The sequence below is a fragment of the Trachinotus anak genome, unplaced genomic scaffold (genome assembly GCF_046630095.1).
Source record: "Trachinotus anak isolate AG129_WGS33_773 ecotype Australia unplaced genomic scaffold, CSIRO_AGI_Tana_v1 ptg000002l, whole genome shotgun sequence".
NCBI lineage: Eukaryota > Metazoa > Chordata > Actinopteri > Carangiformes > Carangidae > Trachinotus > Trachinotus anak.
The window spans coordinates 27730477-27747760 of NW_027273853.1; the positions used below are offsets into that span (position 1 = coordinate 27730477).

Genomic DNA, 17284 nt, shown 5'->3' on the forward strand with positions numbered 1-17284 from the left:
AAATGTGTATCTTGATCTGAGCACAGTAACTCGTTCTTGACCTTGGCACTATGCATCTGCGATAAAATACTCAAAACTCAAGGTTCACCTTCTATATTTTTTAAGAGCTTTCAACTGTATTTCACAGCCTTCTTCAACAAATCTTACTCATCAGACAACCTAAAGGTGGAATATGACAACACATGGTTGTGTACGGAGGGGGCTGAAGAAGGCAGTGGGATCTGACTGAAAGCAAATGTTGCTCTGAGTTTAGAGCATTTTATTGTAGATGAACATTTTGTTTTACTAAATGTGAAACTTCATAATTTGAATTTAGAGAAAAATAAATAGTATTTTCCCAAATCTTTTAAAAAACTACTGAAGAACAGGTCAACATTCACTTTTCACAGCTCCCTGAACACATGAATACAAACACCTATGTCTCCTACAAATTATGTTTATACATTAGTCAATTGTTTTTTTCCAATTGTGTTGTGGTGGTAATGTCATCACTGGCCGGATTATGTGCACAATAAGCACAACATGACATCCTGCTTGTGGTTAGGTTTAGGCAACAAAATTCAGGTAAATGTTAATAATCATGTTGTGCTTCACTAATTTAGACTTTCTCATGATGTTAATGGAAAACATATTCCAGTTAGTATTACATTTCCTATACAGCACAATTACTGCAAATCTGTTTTATATAAACATAATTTCTAGGGTTGGCGTAGCAGGAAACATGGATATTGTGTCTTGTCCCTCACTAACATGCACAGCACTACAAGGAGCACAACACAACTGCATTAAAGCTTGAACCCTGAAACAGAACTCGATGCTTCTCTGAGACTCTGAATGTGTAAAACTGGGTTTTTTTGACAGAAACAAGCATGAATTCTGTTTCCAGGCAGGTTTCGCTTTAACGTTTGACAAAAACAAACAGAAAAAAAAAAGCTTAACGTCAATGACGTTGCGACCTTTTGTTTTTTAAGATCATTCAAATTTGATGAAGGTGTGTCATGCGCTTCCTCTGCAGTGTTGTACATCACTGAGTCAAAGACAGAATACCTCATGAGAGCAGATGTAAACAAAACACATTTATTACAAAAACACTAAGAGCAGGAGGTTGTCAAAAGTGAACATCAGCACACAGCGAAACAGGGACTCACACTACAAAATAACACTCTGATATAAGAGGAAACGCTGAGATTAAAGAGTCGTTTCCCATCTTAACTCACTTAAAAAAACAGACCAAGCGGAAACTTACAGATTTAATCAAACAAAAGGTATTTCAATTGATTGAAAAATTTCATAAATTCCATAAAAAGTGCCAACAGCCCAGAGTAACTAAAAGAGCAGAGTTAATTTCTTTAGGAAGTCTCGAACATCTTCTTCCTGTCGGCCTTGTCCTCAATGTTCTTACGCCAGTCACCAACGGCTTCTGCAGGCTGCAGGACACAAACAGTTCCCAGTCAACAGGTGTCAACAGTGTAATCACGCTCGTATTACCTGTTTGATTGGCCTCCTGTGAAGACTCACCTCCTCTTTCACCTCCTTCTTGACCTGCTTCAGGTTGGCCCTCAGGTCCAGGTTGACTGTATGTTTGGAGCCCAGCAGAGCTTTCAGCATGGCGTCAGCAGACATACGCACTTTCTTCAGAGCAGGTTTCTTCACTCCAGCCAGGTCGATCACTTTGATCTTCAGGTCATCGATCTGAGAGCAAAAGCAGTTTAAAAGGTGAAATCGAGCCAAAAGCAGAGCAGGGGTTTTGTTTAAAGGTTAAATCCTCTAATTATATGTATTTCTAATTATGGATCTATGTATCATCTACATCATCTATATATCCTTTTTCTCTGAGCCAAAGAGTTCGACTCTTGTCCAAATAGTACATGTGACTTTACAACTGTAAAAACAAATGCAGATGAGCTAATTTTCATGTACCTACAACCTAATATCCTATTTAGTTCTTAAAAACTCAAATTTAACCAATGAAGGTGCTCAATAAATGTAACAAGTGACACAAGTAAAAATAAATAAATAAATGCAGAAATAAATAATGAAATACATAAATTAATGCAAAATAGATAGATATTGGAGATTAAAAACTCTATTTCTGTTTTAACATTTATTTCTGTATTTATTTATTAAGCATTTCTACTTTATTTATTTATGAATTTCAAGATATATTTATGTATTTATTTCTGTATGTCTACATTTATTCATTTATTTAATTATGCATTTCTGTATTTATTTAAATATTTATTTATACATTTATTCATTATTTATTTATGCATTTCATTATTTATTGTAGCAGTGCGATCTACTGGATGATCTGCTATCACTACTGCATTGACTATCACTACTAAACAGGACCTTTGCCTTTCCAGTGTTGCCAATTTGGACACTTGATTTAGATTCAGACTTATCAAACCCTTGAAATGACATTTTCTTCATAAAGCCAGTTCTGCCCCGCGAGAAACACAAATTACCAAGGAATTAATAATTTGGAAAGTAAGAGGAGATTCAGTCACAAGGAAGAAAAACAAAAAGTTAAGAGGCTGAGCTTAACACAAACACACACAGCCACATTTGTGGTAAATAAACACAAACTACACAACCTCTCCAGTGGTCAGATGTGTGCAAACATTTGCTCAGTCAGAGTAATTCTTAACATTACCAATGTGTGCTCTGTCACAGTCTTCTTTCTCATAACTTTCTCATGAACATGAACAGCTCAGTGGCCATACAGCAGGAGGAGGTGTACCTCTTTTTCAGCTTTGCTCACTTTGACCGTCATGTCGTACCTCTCTTCATCCACTTTGTCAATGAGGGCGTGCAGCTTTCTGCAGGTGTCCTGAAAAGGTAGACATGGTGTCTTTATACTAATCACAACCGTTCACTAATGGATATTAATTAGTTGACAACAATATAGCAACAACAGGCTGCTTACATTCACTAAGTTTTTCACATTGAAGAAAAGCAAAACATCGTCAGCATAAAATGAGATGAAGAAACACAGCCAGAACTTAAAGTCTAAAGGATCCCTGTACCTAGGCTTGAGCAATATCCAAGATTTAATATCTCAATACAGTCCAGTCCATATATTGTGAAAGTTGTTGGTGTTTTTTTTTTTTGGATGGACATATAATATATAATTATATTACTGTATTTTATGTTTCAGGTGTAAGCTGCCACTAAACAGCAGTTCAAAGTTGTATTTGTCACATGCCAAAGTACAATGTACAGTAGGGCACACTGAGCAAAACTGTAAAAAAAAAAAAAAAAAAAAAAGTTTAACATTATGAAAAATATTCCATAGGGCAGGAAATATCACAATATTCAATATTCTTTATATCATTGAATATTGGCCCAAGCCTACCTGTAACTGAGCTATTTTGGCTGTTAGTCTGAACTGTTCAGCGTATTGTCATGACAACCACAACCATTGCTGCTGAGAATGTTTTTAGGCTTAAATTTAGGATAAAGGTCAACTAAAGGCCACAGAGACTGGGAAAGAAATGGTGAAACGTGAAACTGTAGATTGAAGGGTCTCTCACCATGAGGGCGGCTTGGTCTCCGCTCAGGCTGGGTTTGGGACAGTGCTCAGCCATGTAGGCCGCCTTGGTTTCTGCGATTTCCTTCTTCTCATTTTCAATCCAGCCCGCCGCAATCTGCAGCATCAAACTCTGCACGACACAAGCAAAGTCAAGAGTCAATCAAAGAAGGAAACAACTTACAAAGGTCACATGTGAGGATTCCACAGTAAAGGCTTTTTTCTCTTATGTCACTGCTGTGATTTTTCCACATGAAAAAGGAGATGCTCAAAAGATGTTTTTAATACGTGATATTTGGTGTATTTACATTCAAAATTCAGTGTGTCACCCCTCAAAAATGTGCTTTGAATTTCCCTGTGGATTCACACTAGTGTAAAAAAAAAAGAAATGCAAATAAAAATCAACAACTAAAAACATATTTAAAAAGTGGCTAGAATTACTGCCTCGCTGTTGTATGCCTCTGCCAGCCAGCAAGTTGCAGGAAATATGGTCAAAATCTCCCTTTACTGAGTTACAGTGTTGAATAATGTCCAGAGTTTTTACAGAACATTATGATGTCAGAGTGAAGTTGACCTTTGACAATTTGGATATAAAATGTCATCACTTCATTTTATCTTTATAAACATTTGTGTTCACTTGCATCATAATCAGTTTATGAACTTGTGAGTTGTGGCTAAAAAACAAGTTTTGTGAGGTCACAGTGACCTTTGACCTTTGACCACCAAAATCCCATTCAACTCAGTTCAATCAGGAATTTTTGCCTCCATGCTGGTGGAGGCATAAAAAGGCAAAACAGAAACATAATCAATATAAAAAGTTCTTCTTTTTTTTTGTTTGTTTGTTTGTTTTTTGAAAAGTCACAGTTTTATCTCTTAAATTATTATTATTGGCCACATCATCTCTACACATAACATTAGTTACCATAGTTATGCAGATAACACACAACTTTTTATTTCATTATTCAAAGAAGACTTGTATCCCATAAACTTTCTTGCTGCTATTTTTGCTATATTTAAATATCTGACTTGTATATATTATATTATTATTATTATCTATTATTTATCTTTTTAAGCGTTCAGTATTTGTCACTGACATTTTTTAAATTTCCTGCTGCAACACTGCAAATTTCCTCAGTGGGACTGATACAGGAATATCTCTTTTTATCAACTGATGGTCGTAAACTCTCTACATATGAATAGATTCTGTATGAAATGGTACAAGTAAAATATGATTTGATCTTTTTGTGTCCTGGTAAAAGCCGTCACTCTTTATTCGTCACTCCGTTTGTGAGAAATAACCCTCTGGATTTTATTCAACACACACACAACTTCAATCCAAAGCAGTTTTTCAGCAGCAGCATCTTCCTATCAGCCTCTTACATCATGAAAACACTTTGTGTGTTTGACAGATTCAACCAGCAGGTGGAGCCTCTGAGCTTTAAACTGTCTCAGCTCAGATGTGTGTGTGTCTGTTCAGACAAACTGAAACCAACACATCAGCTCAGTGTGAGATCAAATCCAATGTTACAAACAATCAAACAACATCATTAAAAACACAGCAGACTGCACTCTGCTACAGAGGCTTATTATTAACCACACTGTAAAAGCAGATAATCAGAGGAACAACAATCAAGGCTGTGACAGTCTATAATAATAAAAAGAACTTCAACTACAGTGACATTTTTTACAGGTTGAAATTACTGCAACTAAAAATCAAACCTTTTGCCACAACAACAAAAATATCCAAACCTGAGAGCACAATCTTCAACAAAGAAAAAACACAAGTGCAGCTGCTGATTGTAACTATGCTGTTCATTGATGAAATGAATATGTTAATTTCTCTGGTTAAAGAGGCGAGTGATTGGTCTGTTAACAGCGTGGACTCTGTCATACCTTGAGATGATGCTTGCGGCTCGAAGTCATCTTTTTGCTGTGAAGAGCACAAACAACACGGTCAGAGTCAACTCAGCTGCATCAGTCATTCGTTCTGTTCCTCAGCACAGTTCAAGCTCATGTCAATTTCTCATCAGTCAACATTTCAGATACAGAAACCCCTTCTCTCTTTCTTTGATTCTTTGATTCTGTCTTTCTTCTGGTCTTTCCTCTCTTTCTCTCCTCCTATTTTTCTTGTCTCCTTCCCTTTTTTCTTTATGAAGATATGACAAAGGAAAGGACTCTTTCTTTCTTTCTTGCTTTCTTTCTCTCTGGTTGTTTCCCTCTTTCCTTTCTTTCTTCTTTTCTTTCTTTCTTCATTCTCTTTCCTCTCTTTCTCACCCTATATCTTTCTTTCTTTTTGGTTTTCTTGCTCTTTTTCTCTCCTTTGCTTTCTTTCATTCATTCTTTTCTCTGTCTCTCCACCAAACTTTCTTACCATTTTTCCTCTTCTCTGTCTATAGGAAAAGAAAAGACTCAGTCTTCCTTTCTTTCTTTCTTTCTTTCTTTCTTGCCTTCACGGTGAGTCCTTTTACTTTCAGTATATTTCACTGCTGATGCTTTGAAAACAGTTTTTCTTGTACTGAAACATCTAAACGCTGTGACATTGATTCTTTTCTGTCCAACATCTAAAAACACATTAAAAACTATTTTCTGACACTAAAATAAAGACTTGATGAAGAAGAGCCAGAACTTACTCATGCGACATGTTGGCGGTTTCTTTTCTTCACAACCTGTTGATCAGAAGAGAAAAAAACAGAACAGAGGAAAAAGTCATTGAGACACTGAGTGAGAATAAAAGAAGTTATAATCTGCTCTCTGCTTAAATATCAGAGACCGACCCTCCTCTGGATGAAATGTGATCTATTCAAACAGTTGATGAGCGGCTGAGTGGTGACAGAGCTAAGTTTGGAGATTGGGTCAAGTGTCGCCTCTGACGCCTGTAATAAGCTACTTTACAGGTGTTCAACACTAAATATCCCCCGGGAGTTAACACTTCAATTCCTTTCGTGGAGAAGAATCCCTGCAGCAGAATCTGCTGCGGCAGCATGTTTAGCTGCCAGTACACAAACTCTCACACGGTGCAAAAACAAACCCGTCACTCAGTTCCAGAATCCGATTTCAGGAGTTATTTTTACTAAAAATAATCCGAGCTTTCAGTACTTCGTCTGGTCTAATGAGTCTGGAAACGTCAGAAGCTTAAAATACGACAGAAAATAACTGCATTAAGATTACATTTTCAAACTGTAAAAAAAAAAAAGTCTGAAAGCAACAAAATTTATTTTATCCAGACCTAGTGAAGGAATTTTTAAATCTTCCAATTCAATGAAATAAGAATACACTGTAAAAAATGTTCCCAGACCAAACCTGCAGGAACGTCCAGTCCCAGTACAGAGGTACAAAGCACTGTTGAAAACTTTCAACTGGCCAAAAGCATTCAAAATTTAATTTTTCAGCCTCAAAGGCAAATTTTGTTTTTCTTTTGTGAAACAAATAATTAAATAATTTGACACCAACAGATTTGTTGACTACATTTTTTTGCAGTGTAATTTCTGAAAGCAAAGAAATCTCACCATCCTCTCTCAAATTCAAAAGCTCTGGCGCAACCGAGGACTCCACATGCGATCTTTCAAAAAAGCTTCAGCTTAAAGGAAAAATTCAAATTTTCTAAACTTTGCCAAACAGCCAGATGCTTCAAAAATGAGATCCAACAATTATAAATGGACGACTAGAAATCCTCAGCTCATGTCAAAAGCAAATAATGAGATCTCTCCCGCAGTAATCAGCCCTCTCCTTCACCCTGGATCATGTTTCCCTTCACTTATTAACAAACCCCAGAGGTCAGGACCTTCATCACCTTAGCACTTTACAAGCAGGTCTCCTCAAAAAGACTCTAACAGTCTCCACACAGCCGCTTCCTATCACTTTACCAGCTCTGTCCAGACATGCAGAGAGGAGGGGGAGGAAGGAAGGGAAACTGGTCTCACCTACGACGAGACAGAAAGTCCAGGAGAAGGGCAGCAGAGCAGCGGCCAGGGGCTGTGGGAAGAGATCTTCCCCGAGGTGTATATATACAAGGGCTCAGATATGGATATGGAGCTCCTGTTTATGGAAATGCAGGATCCTCAGACCAATCGGCCAGCAAGCTCCTGAAATATCATGACCCCCTGCCAGCTTCACCCTGTAAATCAGGCATCTTCGAGGTGGAGCCTGATATCATTTTCAGCCTCTGATCGGTGCCACTAGGACGCTATAAAAGGGAGGAAAAGTATGATGATGCTTCACATTAACTATAAAACCATCACCAGATGAAGACAGGGCTGGTGTGAGGAGTGAGACAGTAGAGTCATTTCTGTTTCTGGCTTGTTATCATGCTGAAAGTGCTCAAGATCCTTGGGTTAAGTGATGATAAGCACTGGATACATGGCTACACTGCAGAGTTGGCGTCTGATTCACAAGTTAAAGGCAGCTTGAAGGAAAAATGTTTTGCTGTTACATCTCTTAAAAGGCTCAAACTGCTACAAGGAATTGTATTTATAGCCTTAAAGCATTTTTTAAGAAATGATTTGACTGCTTTTGTCTCTACTGAAACTGAACAAAAACAGAGACATGTAGGTATGGACAAAAGCCTGCTTCGGTCAAACTTGCAAAACCTGGTCTACTTGCTTTTTTTGTCGCCCCCCTCAAGAGTGTATGGAGCAAAGGTAAACCTCTGTCCACCACTCAGTATGTGTCGAATCTCAGCGAGCTCGCATAAGAAACACGAACATCTCATTAGAGGCAGATTTCTCATGAACGACACGTCCGTTCAAACTGACAGGTACTCAGATCCCAGCGTCTCCTCGCCGCTGCCTCCTCTCACAGAGTTCAGCTGTGGCGTTTAGGCTCGGGTGGTTTTCCTGGAGGGAATAAACAACAGAGCCTCTTTCTCCACAGCTGCCTGACACAAACTAATGAAGAGCCAAGTTTTTGAGCTGATGACCAGCAGAGAGTTACATTTTTTTAAAATAATCACGAAACAAAGGGATACAAGGGAAATAACTCCTAAACCTTCTTAAAAGCCTTTTTTAAATATCCATGGAATAAAAATCTTTTTTTCAAAACAACACAATTTGATCCTCACAGACTGAAATAAAACTACTAAACATTAGTAACGTCTGCTGTTACCGCTTCCTTGTAGGTATATTTATGCAGCTTGTCTCTTGTGGTTGAAAGTGGACTTAAGTGTGCTTACATGATCCGGACTTTATCTTAACTTATGTCTGGATAGAGAAACAGATGACTAAGGTACATTTTAAGGGATGTTTGGCCGCTAGAAAAGAGCAAAATCCAACAGACATCTTCAGAGGAGCATAACAAGGTGATCTTAAGACATCCACGAGTGACGAATTCAACACATAAAATGCATAAATTCAACTTTACAGAGGACATGTGTTTACCTGAATTTGGAAGAATGACCGCAGACACTCTGTGATCATCCAACCGTAAATGCAACGTCCCAGGAGTCAACAGCTGACGACCTCCACCTGTCTGATCTGCAACATTTTCTGACCCGTATTAACAGTTCCTTATTGATAACTTCACAGAACACAAAAAGACATTTAACACAGTCATGCAGCAAAAAAAAAAAATGGAATATCAAAACCTAAGCACGATGACCCTCCGGTGTTGTGCAAGTTCGGAAACAGGCTCAAAAGAGAGAAACCACTGGTGAAACTTTGATATTACTTTTTAGTATTGCTCCAAATAAAGTGCTTAACAAGCTCGCATTTCTGATATCTATAAATATCATGTAATCACCAACTGGCCCTGGTTAGCGTTTCATTTTGGATTGGATCTTCTCTGAGCCGTGAATCTGCCCTCAGAAAGGCTTCCAGACCTTTCTCTGGCTGCTGAGGGCCCTCTCATATTAACACTTGAGCTATAAAAATATGCGGGCATGATTTCAGGTAGGCAAGAAGGCAGATTTTCCATGTGGATAACATTACGTTCTGACCGACTCATGAAAGTTTTCTTTACTGCTTCAGATTTCTCTCAGGGAGAATTTACCTGAGCAGATATGTTTCGTGAAACATGTACCTATACATGAACTTGCAGGTAGTTTGATAAAACATGTTTAAAGGCCTAATTACTATATATACTAAAAGTACACATATTTAATCCAAGGTATTTTGACTATTTTGCTTGTCAGTATCTTCCAAAGCTCCATCACTAATATAGAGGAAAAGACTGTGGTTATTATGAAACAGCCAATGATCATTTTTAGCATCACTCTGTGGATGGTGTGGTTGGTTGGTCGGTCAGTGCATCACTTTGATCCAGAATGAAATATCTCAGCAGCTACTGAATGGATCACCATAAATATAATCTATAATAATAATATCTGTTGTGCAGAGACATTTATGGTCCCTAGAGGATGAATCCTAATGACTTTGGTGATCCTCTCACTTTTCCTCTAACAACCAGCAGGTCAGTGTCTTTGTATATACCTTAATATCTATATTTACACATCTTCTGATTGGATTGGCACTAGATTTGATTCAGATATTTACTTTAAGAGACATTCCCATCAACCTCTGCTGCACTTTGTTTCCACTGCTAATTAGCGAACGTTAGCATGCTAATAGGCTAAACTAAGATGGTAAAGTATGATAAACGTTTTACCTGCTTATCATGACCGGAGACTCTTAATCCTGTTCATGTGAGGACTGTCTCTCGTATCCTGTTTTTTATGTGCATTTTAACCTGCATTTCAACGCTTTACACAAACTGAATTGAAAGAAAAGAATTTCAACTTTCACTGAGAGTCTGCCGTTAGATGGAGCTACTGCTAGCTAGCTAGCTAGCTAACTAGCTGGCATCATGGCGGACGGCCACTGTTAGCACGACCGCACAGGAGCTGTCGGTCACATGATGTCTGGAGACAAAAGGCACTGAACTACCAACAGGTGAGTGGTTCGCTCCTGTAGTTACCTGGACCAGGCCTCGGTGGACCCGCTGCCTGTCCGGTTTGTGGACCTGAGAACCACCGAGCTCAGTAAAGATTTTGTAGTAACAACGAGATCATTCACTCCACCAACAGTGACGCAGGCGATCCAATGACAGAGTCGGTTATCTTGGTGTCGTAAAATATCTTTGCAGCAGTGGAGTGGAGTTACTTCAGGGAATTATCACCTCCACCAGGTAGGTTATAATTACACCCGTGTTGATGTGTTTGCTTGCTCACAGGAGTGTGTAAAAGGTGCCAAACTGATTTGCACCAAACCCGGTGGAGGAATGTGGTGTGGCCCCGGGAAGATGAGTGGATCCAGGATTTTTTTTTTTTTTATTAATCTTTTTCCTAAAATTGTGAGATAGAGCATTTTTCCACACAATTATTTAATTTTCTCTGGAAATAATGTTTGGACTTTGATGTAGAAAGTGAGATGTATTAATGGTGTTGAGGTCTATAAGATAATAGATAATGTGGATCTCACAGACGTGTAGGATTGTTGTGTGTGCTCCACTGAGTGTCCAGTTTCACGACTTCTATCATGTACACCTCAGAAAAAATATCTCAGCGACAGCCATGATTTTAACCCTTGAAAAACAAATCCTGCCACTGATAACGCTCCTCTGATAGCATCTTAGAAACACCTGCACAGGTTTATCTAAAGAGGAACTCCTAGATCAACTGCAGCGCTCCAGACTGCTTTTTCCTCTTTGGTTAGGGACATAAAACTCAAGCTTTTTTTTGAAAGCTTACGCAATTTCCTTTTCAGCTTGTTTCATTGGATTCATAATCTGAGGGGAAAAAACAGACAAAAAGTTTTATATATAGATTTTGTGAGAACTGCTGATGAACCACTGATGAGGGTCCTGAGATGTGGCACACAGCTGCAGAAAATTTCCAGTAAGTGAACCTTGTGCTAGAAATCTTATTAATGGGCAGAGGACTCTTGAGATGTGACCAGAACTGTAAGCTTTTATCCTGCAGCTTTCCCACTGAACGAGATCACATTTTGCACAACACAGTGGAACGTCTGTAATGATCGTGGTCTCTCATCTTTGAATGAAGCACCAGGGCAGATATAAGAATGCTGTTTTCACAGGACAGAAACTGTCACTCCTCAGTCAATGACAGAAATGTTAGATAACATCAAAATGTTGATGTTTCTGCAACAAAGCTGAGTTCAGACATCAATATGACAAGAAACACAGCAATCAACCAGCAACCACACCAATCAGAGGGTAAAGCCTGTCTGCAATTGATCTCCTTGTAAAGTCTTCTCCAGTGATCACCTCAGACCCGCTGACCTGTAAAAAGTGTCACCAGAGCTATAAGCATTTAGCAGGTCACACTATAGGACTGAAGGCTGAGGGGAAACGTGGTGACAGATCTGAGTGAGGTGAGGACAGCAGAGATGAAGGAGTCTGTGTCATGCTGGGAATGTAGCAGCGGAGGGTGATGCTGGGAGTCGGGTTCATGGTTCTGTCAGAGAGGCCGGCAGGTGTTTTCTACCGAGATGTCCGGCCTACAACTCGAGCCCCAAGAATGCTCTGTATGGCAGGTCAGAGTGTGGAAATGCGAGTGAAGCGTGTGGCCTTTCCTCACTATGTGAAAGCATTAATAACTATATGCGTATGTTTACATGGAGTTTGATTCATACTCCTGATGCTGGGAGTAGTTTTTTAGATCCAGCCACCATCTGGTTGTGTTTGAAGCGTGGACGAAGCGGCCGTGTTGCCACCTGCGGGGATGGTTTGTGGTTGATTTACTGCCTGTCACTAAGGGTTTATATATTACTGTATGACAAACACATCACAACCAGACAGAACTTCACATGAATGGAACTACTGGTGTTTTCACCATCAGTTTTCACGCTCACATTCACACCTGTCGCCAGTTAACCTAAACCCAATGTCTTTGGACTGTGGAAGGAAGCCGGAGAAAACCCACGTAGGCACGAGGAGAACATGTAAACTCCACACAGAAAGGCCGGCAGGTTTAAAATTTCTTGCTGTGAGGCAACAGTGCTGGACCACCGTGCCACCGTGCTGCCCTGGTTTCAGAACTCAGCACTGGAGACGTGATCTGACATTGCACCGCTCTGCCCTCCATCTTTCTCAACCATCTCCACTTCCTTTGCAGCAGATTGGCAGGTAATTTTGTGTTGCATTGTGTATTATAATATCATCAGTGATGAATAAAGGTGCCTCAATGAGGTTTGAGTCCGGAGCTTCTCACCTGATTCAATCTCCCAGCTCAACCTGTGACATCGTAGTTACTGCTGCCAGAAAATCCAAATCTGGGCAAAGAAGTTGGAGCCTGTTTGAGTTTTTACACTAGCTACAGTATAGTTACAAGCTTTTAGCAACAGTGCATCTACAGTAGGACTATGAGTTCTGTCACACCAGATCAATGGTCAACCCATATACAAACTGAGGTAGAAATCAAGTGAAGGTAATTAAGCTGCAGCAAAGTGCAGTGAATGTGAAGTTTCCAAAACACAACCAAAGCCTGAATCAGATGTTAAATTGGGTAAACTGAAACCTGGTTCAAACCTGGTGCGTTCAAAGGTTTGCAGAAGCAACAGATATTGACGTTTCCCTTACAATTGGTTCAGCATCACTGTGAAGGTAAAACTTGTCAGATGACAGGTTTTATCGAGCAGGTTATGAGCTACTGTACATGAACATGTTTTGCTAATTCAGATGTTTGTGAGCATCGAGAAATTTTATTCTGGGTGTTGTGATTTTAATATAATAAGTTGGGGGGAGGGGTAAGTAAAGGGGGACTTCTTACTCAGAAAAACACGCATTACCTACTGAGAGTCAAATGTGTTGTGGAAAAATGTGTTTTCTTTTTCTTTCTAATGGGTAAAGTTGAGGATTTTTTCATTCACTCAGAGGTCATATATTTTGGAGGTTGGAGCCGCATCTAGTGGTCAACTGAAGAACTGCAGCCAGGAACACTCACTTCCAGCTGCTTGGTGTATTTATTCTCCTTAGCTTCTTACAGTTTGACCATTCTGTTTGTTTGATCCCCGAATTTCATCAATTTGGAGAAAATTAAACCAACTGATGTAGATGTCTCACTGAATGACGTCTCTGAGCAGACAAACATGATGCCTACACTGGATCAGAAAACTCACCAAGCAGGTGCTGTCAGGGTTTCTCAGCGGGTGGAGACTCACCTGCTCTTTAACCTCCTTCGTCTCTCACTTCACTTCAGTCTTCATCAGGTCAGTGCTGCCAGTCAGTGCCTCACAGGACTGGAAGGGGAGGACATATGAATGAAATGTAAATACAGCCACTTTATGAACATGACCTTCAGGTCCTGACCTTTCCTTTTTGTCTCATCTGGCCTGCTCAGACATCAGCTGCGGTGTAAAAGCAGATCTCATTCACAGATGAAACACTATCTTAGACTGAAAAGTGCCCTGAAGATGAATGAATGTTTCTGCTTTACATGATCAAACTGGTCCAACAGCCTGACATTGTCATGCTGACATCTTACTCAGTTGTAATTAAAAGTGTCACCCAGTAACTGTGATGTAACGCTTTAACGTCAGTCCTTGTTGCAAAGTGTTGTTTAAATTAGAAGTGCTAAAGGATGTGACCTTGAGAGCAGCTGATTTCACTGATTAACAGCCTTCATTTAGAGAGGAAGAACTAATCGGTGAAATCAGCTGCTACGGTGTTTGATTGGAACACAGACCTGCAGGTTGGACTGCAGCTCCCTCTCCCACCACAAATGTAACGCAGCTAAATAATGTAAGTATTACTAAATAACCTCACAGGTTAAAAGATGGGTCAGCGTGGTGAACATTGCATAAGGCAAACTGTTGTGTCCGTCCTCTCTCCAGATGGCTCTCCTGCTCTGTTCTCTCATTTCTAATTCTGGCTGGCGTGAGTCTGAGTGAAGAAGCAGCTGTCATCTGAGGATATGATACAGCCGTCAGCAGAGGTCAAATATAACCTGCGGTAACTCTGAGGAATGAGATGCCAAATACACAAGACATTGTTGAGGCTGTCAAGTGCTGGTGCAAAGTGTTAAAGAGACGTGGTACCGAATGAGACCAGTACAGTAAAACTTACAGGATACTGATATCCCATCAACAATATTCAACCAGTCAGAGGCCTCATAAAACACATCCTCTTTTGGACGTGAAAACCACTTCATGCTCTGCTGTCAGTGCAGATCAGAGGCTGTCGTGATCAGGATTACCCTGGGATTTCAGGACGAGCCAGGAAACCCGAGCCCATAGTCTGACAATCTGACAGTTGTTTCATATGCTTCAGCCATCACTGGATGTGACTGCTCAGCAGAAATACAGCAGCTCAAGAACCAGTGGATGAAGGAGCAGAAACCACAAAGTGAATTTAACACTTTAATATTTTAAATCTTTGTGTGTCATGCTACCAAAGTTTTCACACGGAAGAAAGAAGTCAACACATACTCCCGACTGACAAAAACAAAAGTCACCTGACTTTGTGGAAGTGGGAAGAAACAAATCTAACATGCTAACATGAGATCAACAATTATCAAAATGAAAGCACATGAATGAGGTTGGGGTGGTTCCATCAAAATTTTAACAACATTTGCAAGAAGTCTGCAAAAGAAAATGCCAGTTAATGCGTGTTTCCAGCCACCTCTATGAAGGGAATATATGATGGAGATAAACAGTTGGTGGAGCTAATTCTCCAGGTGGCGCCACTAAACCACTGCAGAAGAAGAGGACACAAAGAGGTGAGGTCATTAAAAGAGATCAAGTCAAAGCTCAAATGTGACATTGAAAACATGATGGAAATATGGACTTTTAGAGAGTGTTTGTTTTATGTATTATTGTGAAGCAGTTTCTAGTCTCCTCATGTGTGTACATTATTCTGTAACACTTAATTGCATTTTGTTTTTTTGCATTTGTATCTCAGCTAAGCATAAAAACCTTTTAGCCATATTTTGAGTTTTATGTGCATTTTTGAAACTTGCAAAAAAGTTTTTACAAACTGAAAAACTGACTGAAAAGTTTGTGTATTGATAAAAACAAAACAGGACAACAGGCAATGGGAACACACCTGATGAATAAATGGTGACATACATCAATTTCACTCAAGAAGTCACTCAGAAGTGTCAGACTTTTATCATGTTTTCCACATCTCGTTGCACCTTCTTCAGTGGTTTAATGTTGAGAATTAGAGCCAGCAACTGTTTATCTTGATGAGCCCAACTCCTCATATTCACACAACAGTGGTGCTTGGACAATCAATTAGCATTTTCTTTTGCGTCACGTTTGGATGCCGTCCTGTGCACCTGCGTGAATGATTACATGTCAGCCAATGAACGAGCTGGGGAGCATCAGCGAAGCTCTTGATGATCATCAGTTGATGAAACCGGACCTCAGTGTTTTGCCTGAACTAAAGCTTTGCTCCATATATTTAAGAGCAGGCCACAGCTGTAGTGAAAGTGTCTAATACAGTTTAATTACACACAACGACTGCCAAATTATTTTTAAGTTTACACATAATCTATTGATCATTTGAAAACCTGATTTAAAGTACCTCGAATGGGTTTTATTTCATCGTCAGAAACACTAACGTCACAGTAACGAGAACTCGTCTGGACGCAAGAATGTACTCAACGTTCAACAGGTTCATTAAGTCCTTTAAGATTCCTTGTTGCTGGAGCCTAATGAGTCTAAATTCATATTTCTGACATGTAATCAGGGTTTTAATATATGACTTGACGAAGCTGGAAACAACTGTCCCCCCCAGAGCAAAGGGGCAGCTGAAACTGAAACCACCACCCCCTCAGCTTCCACATGAATAACCTTTCAGCACTGTTAGGCCTGTTTTATTGCCTTTTATTTTACTGGCTGTTAAACAACAAGAAGGGTTCTGATTTACGGTCTGAGCATCGGGGAGGAGGGAGTTTATCTGACAGCAGCAGGAAACTGAATGAACTTACCTCAAAGCAAATCAAACCAGACCAGGTCACGTTTGAGTTGACTCATCTGCAAGAATAAAAAAAGAAAAGAAAATCCAGTGATTATTGTGGAAAACATGACTAAGATCCAAAAATAGTGATGCTTGAGTGAATAACTCACCTCATCTTCTCTGACTGAAAGAAACGGCTCGGACTTCTCCATTCATAATGGTGAATAATTACAAATATAACATGAATTAATTCAATAAAACACATTAACAGTCTGCTGTAGAGTCACCTGACAAATTATATGCAATGATTGGTGCAAAAATAAAATCACAATTATTTCTATCTGAGTCCAGTTTGGTTTCCCTACGTTTGCATCAAAGTCATTTCTGAGTTTAGATCTGTTTGATGTTACAGACGACATGAGCTAACTGTTAGCTTACTGCAAGCTAACGGTTGTCAGGTAACTGTTGTCTGCAGTATCTAAACATTTCAAAGATCAAGAGTCAGTACTAGTTTATGTTTTGTGGTCTTCATGCATTTTGGAAAGACTTTTAAATCTTCCTCATAAAATGTTGCATTGGCTCAGGGTTAACATAAAGCTAATGCTACATAAAGAGTGTAGAGTTACTCTAAAGCAGGTAAAGTTTTTCAGGAAGCAAGAAAAGCTGACATTTTAAAGAAAATATTTTTCTTTACCAGTGATCTTAAACAAGCTTTTACAGCAGCTACAAGTTCTCATTTCCTCACTTTTAGCACAACGCAAATGTCAACTACATTTCTCCATCCTCAAATAATCTGAGCAACGAACCAAACCCCCAAAAGATCCTCGTCACAGGGACTGACATTTAAATTTCTGTGATTAAAACAGAAAAGCATTTACAAATTCAACAAGACTCTGAACAAGA

General features: G+C 39.4%; 1 protein-coding gene across 2 annotated transcripts; it reads right to left on the reverse strand.

Moving 5' to 3' along the window:
- Nucleotides 1–1237: 1237 nt before the first annotated feature.
- On the reverse strand, nucleotides 1238–7539 carry LOC139607105 (troponin I, fast skeletal muscle-like). 2 transcript variants are annotated; one of them, XM_071459741.1, is made up of 7 exons: nucleotides 7453–7539; nucleotides 6163–6198; nucleotides 5426–5462; nucleotides 3537–3665; nucleotides 2744–2833; nucleotides 1519–1692; nucleotides 1238–1427 (listed from the first exon to the last, which is right to left on the reverse strand). In XM_071459741.1, exons 2-7 carry the CDS (start codon nucleotides 6171–6173, stop codon nucleotides 1350–1352), a joined length of 519 nt encoding a protein of 172 aa, XP_071315842.1. In that variant the 5' UTR covers nucleotides 6174–6198; nucleotides 7453–7539; the 3' UTR covers nucleotides 1238–1349. The 2 variants fall into 2 exon arrangements, with proteins under 2 accessions (XP_071315842.1, XP_071315849.1); XM_071459748.1 differs by having other exon boundaries at nucleotides 7039–7503.
- Nucleotides 7540–17284: the final 9745 nt, after the last annotated feature.

Excerpts from the sequence above, each read along its gene's own strand:
- LOC139607105 (XM_071459741.1), bottom strand. Across the intron at positions 2,834-3,536 it reads GAGACCAAGCCGCCCTCATG|GACACCTGCAGAAAGCTGCA; the intron begins GTGAGAGACCCT and ends CTACCTTTTCAG. Across the intron at positions 1,428-1,518 it reads AGAAGGAGGTGAAAGAGGAG|CCTGCAGAAGCCGTTGGTGA; the intron begins GTGAGTCTTCAC and ends TGTGTCCTGCAG.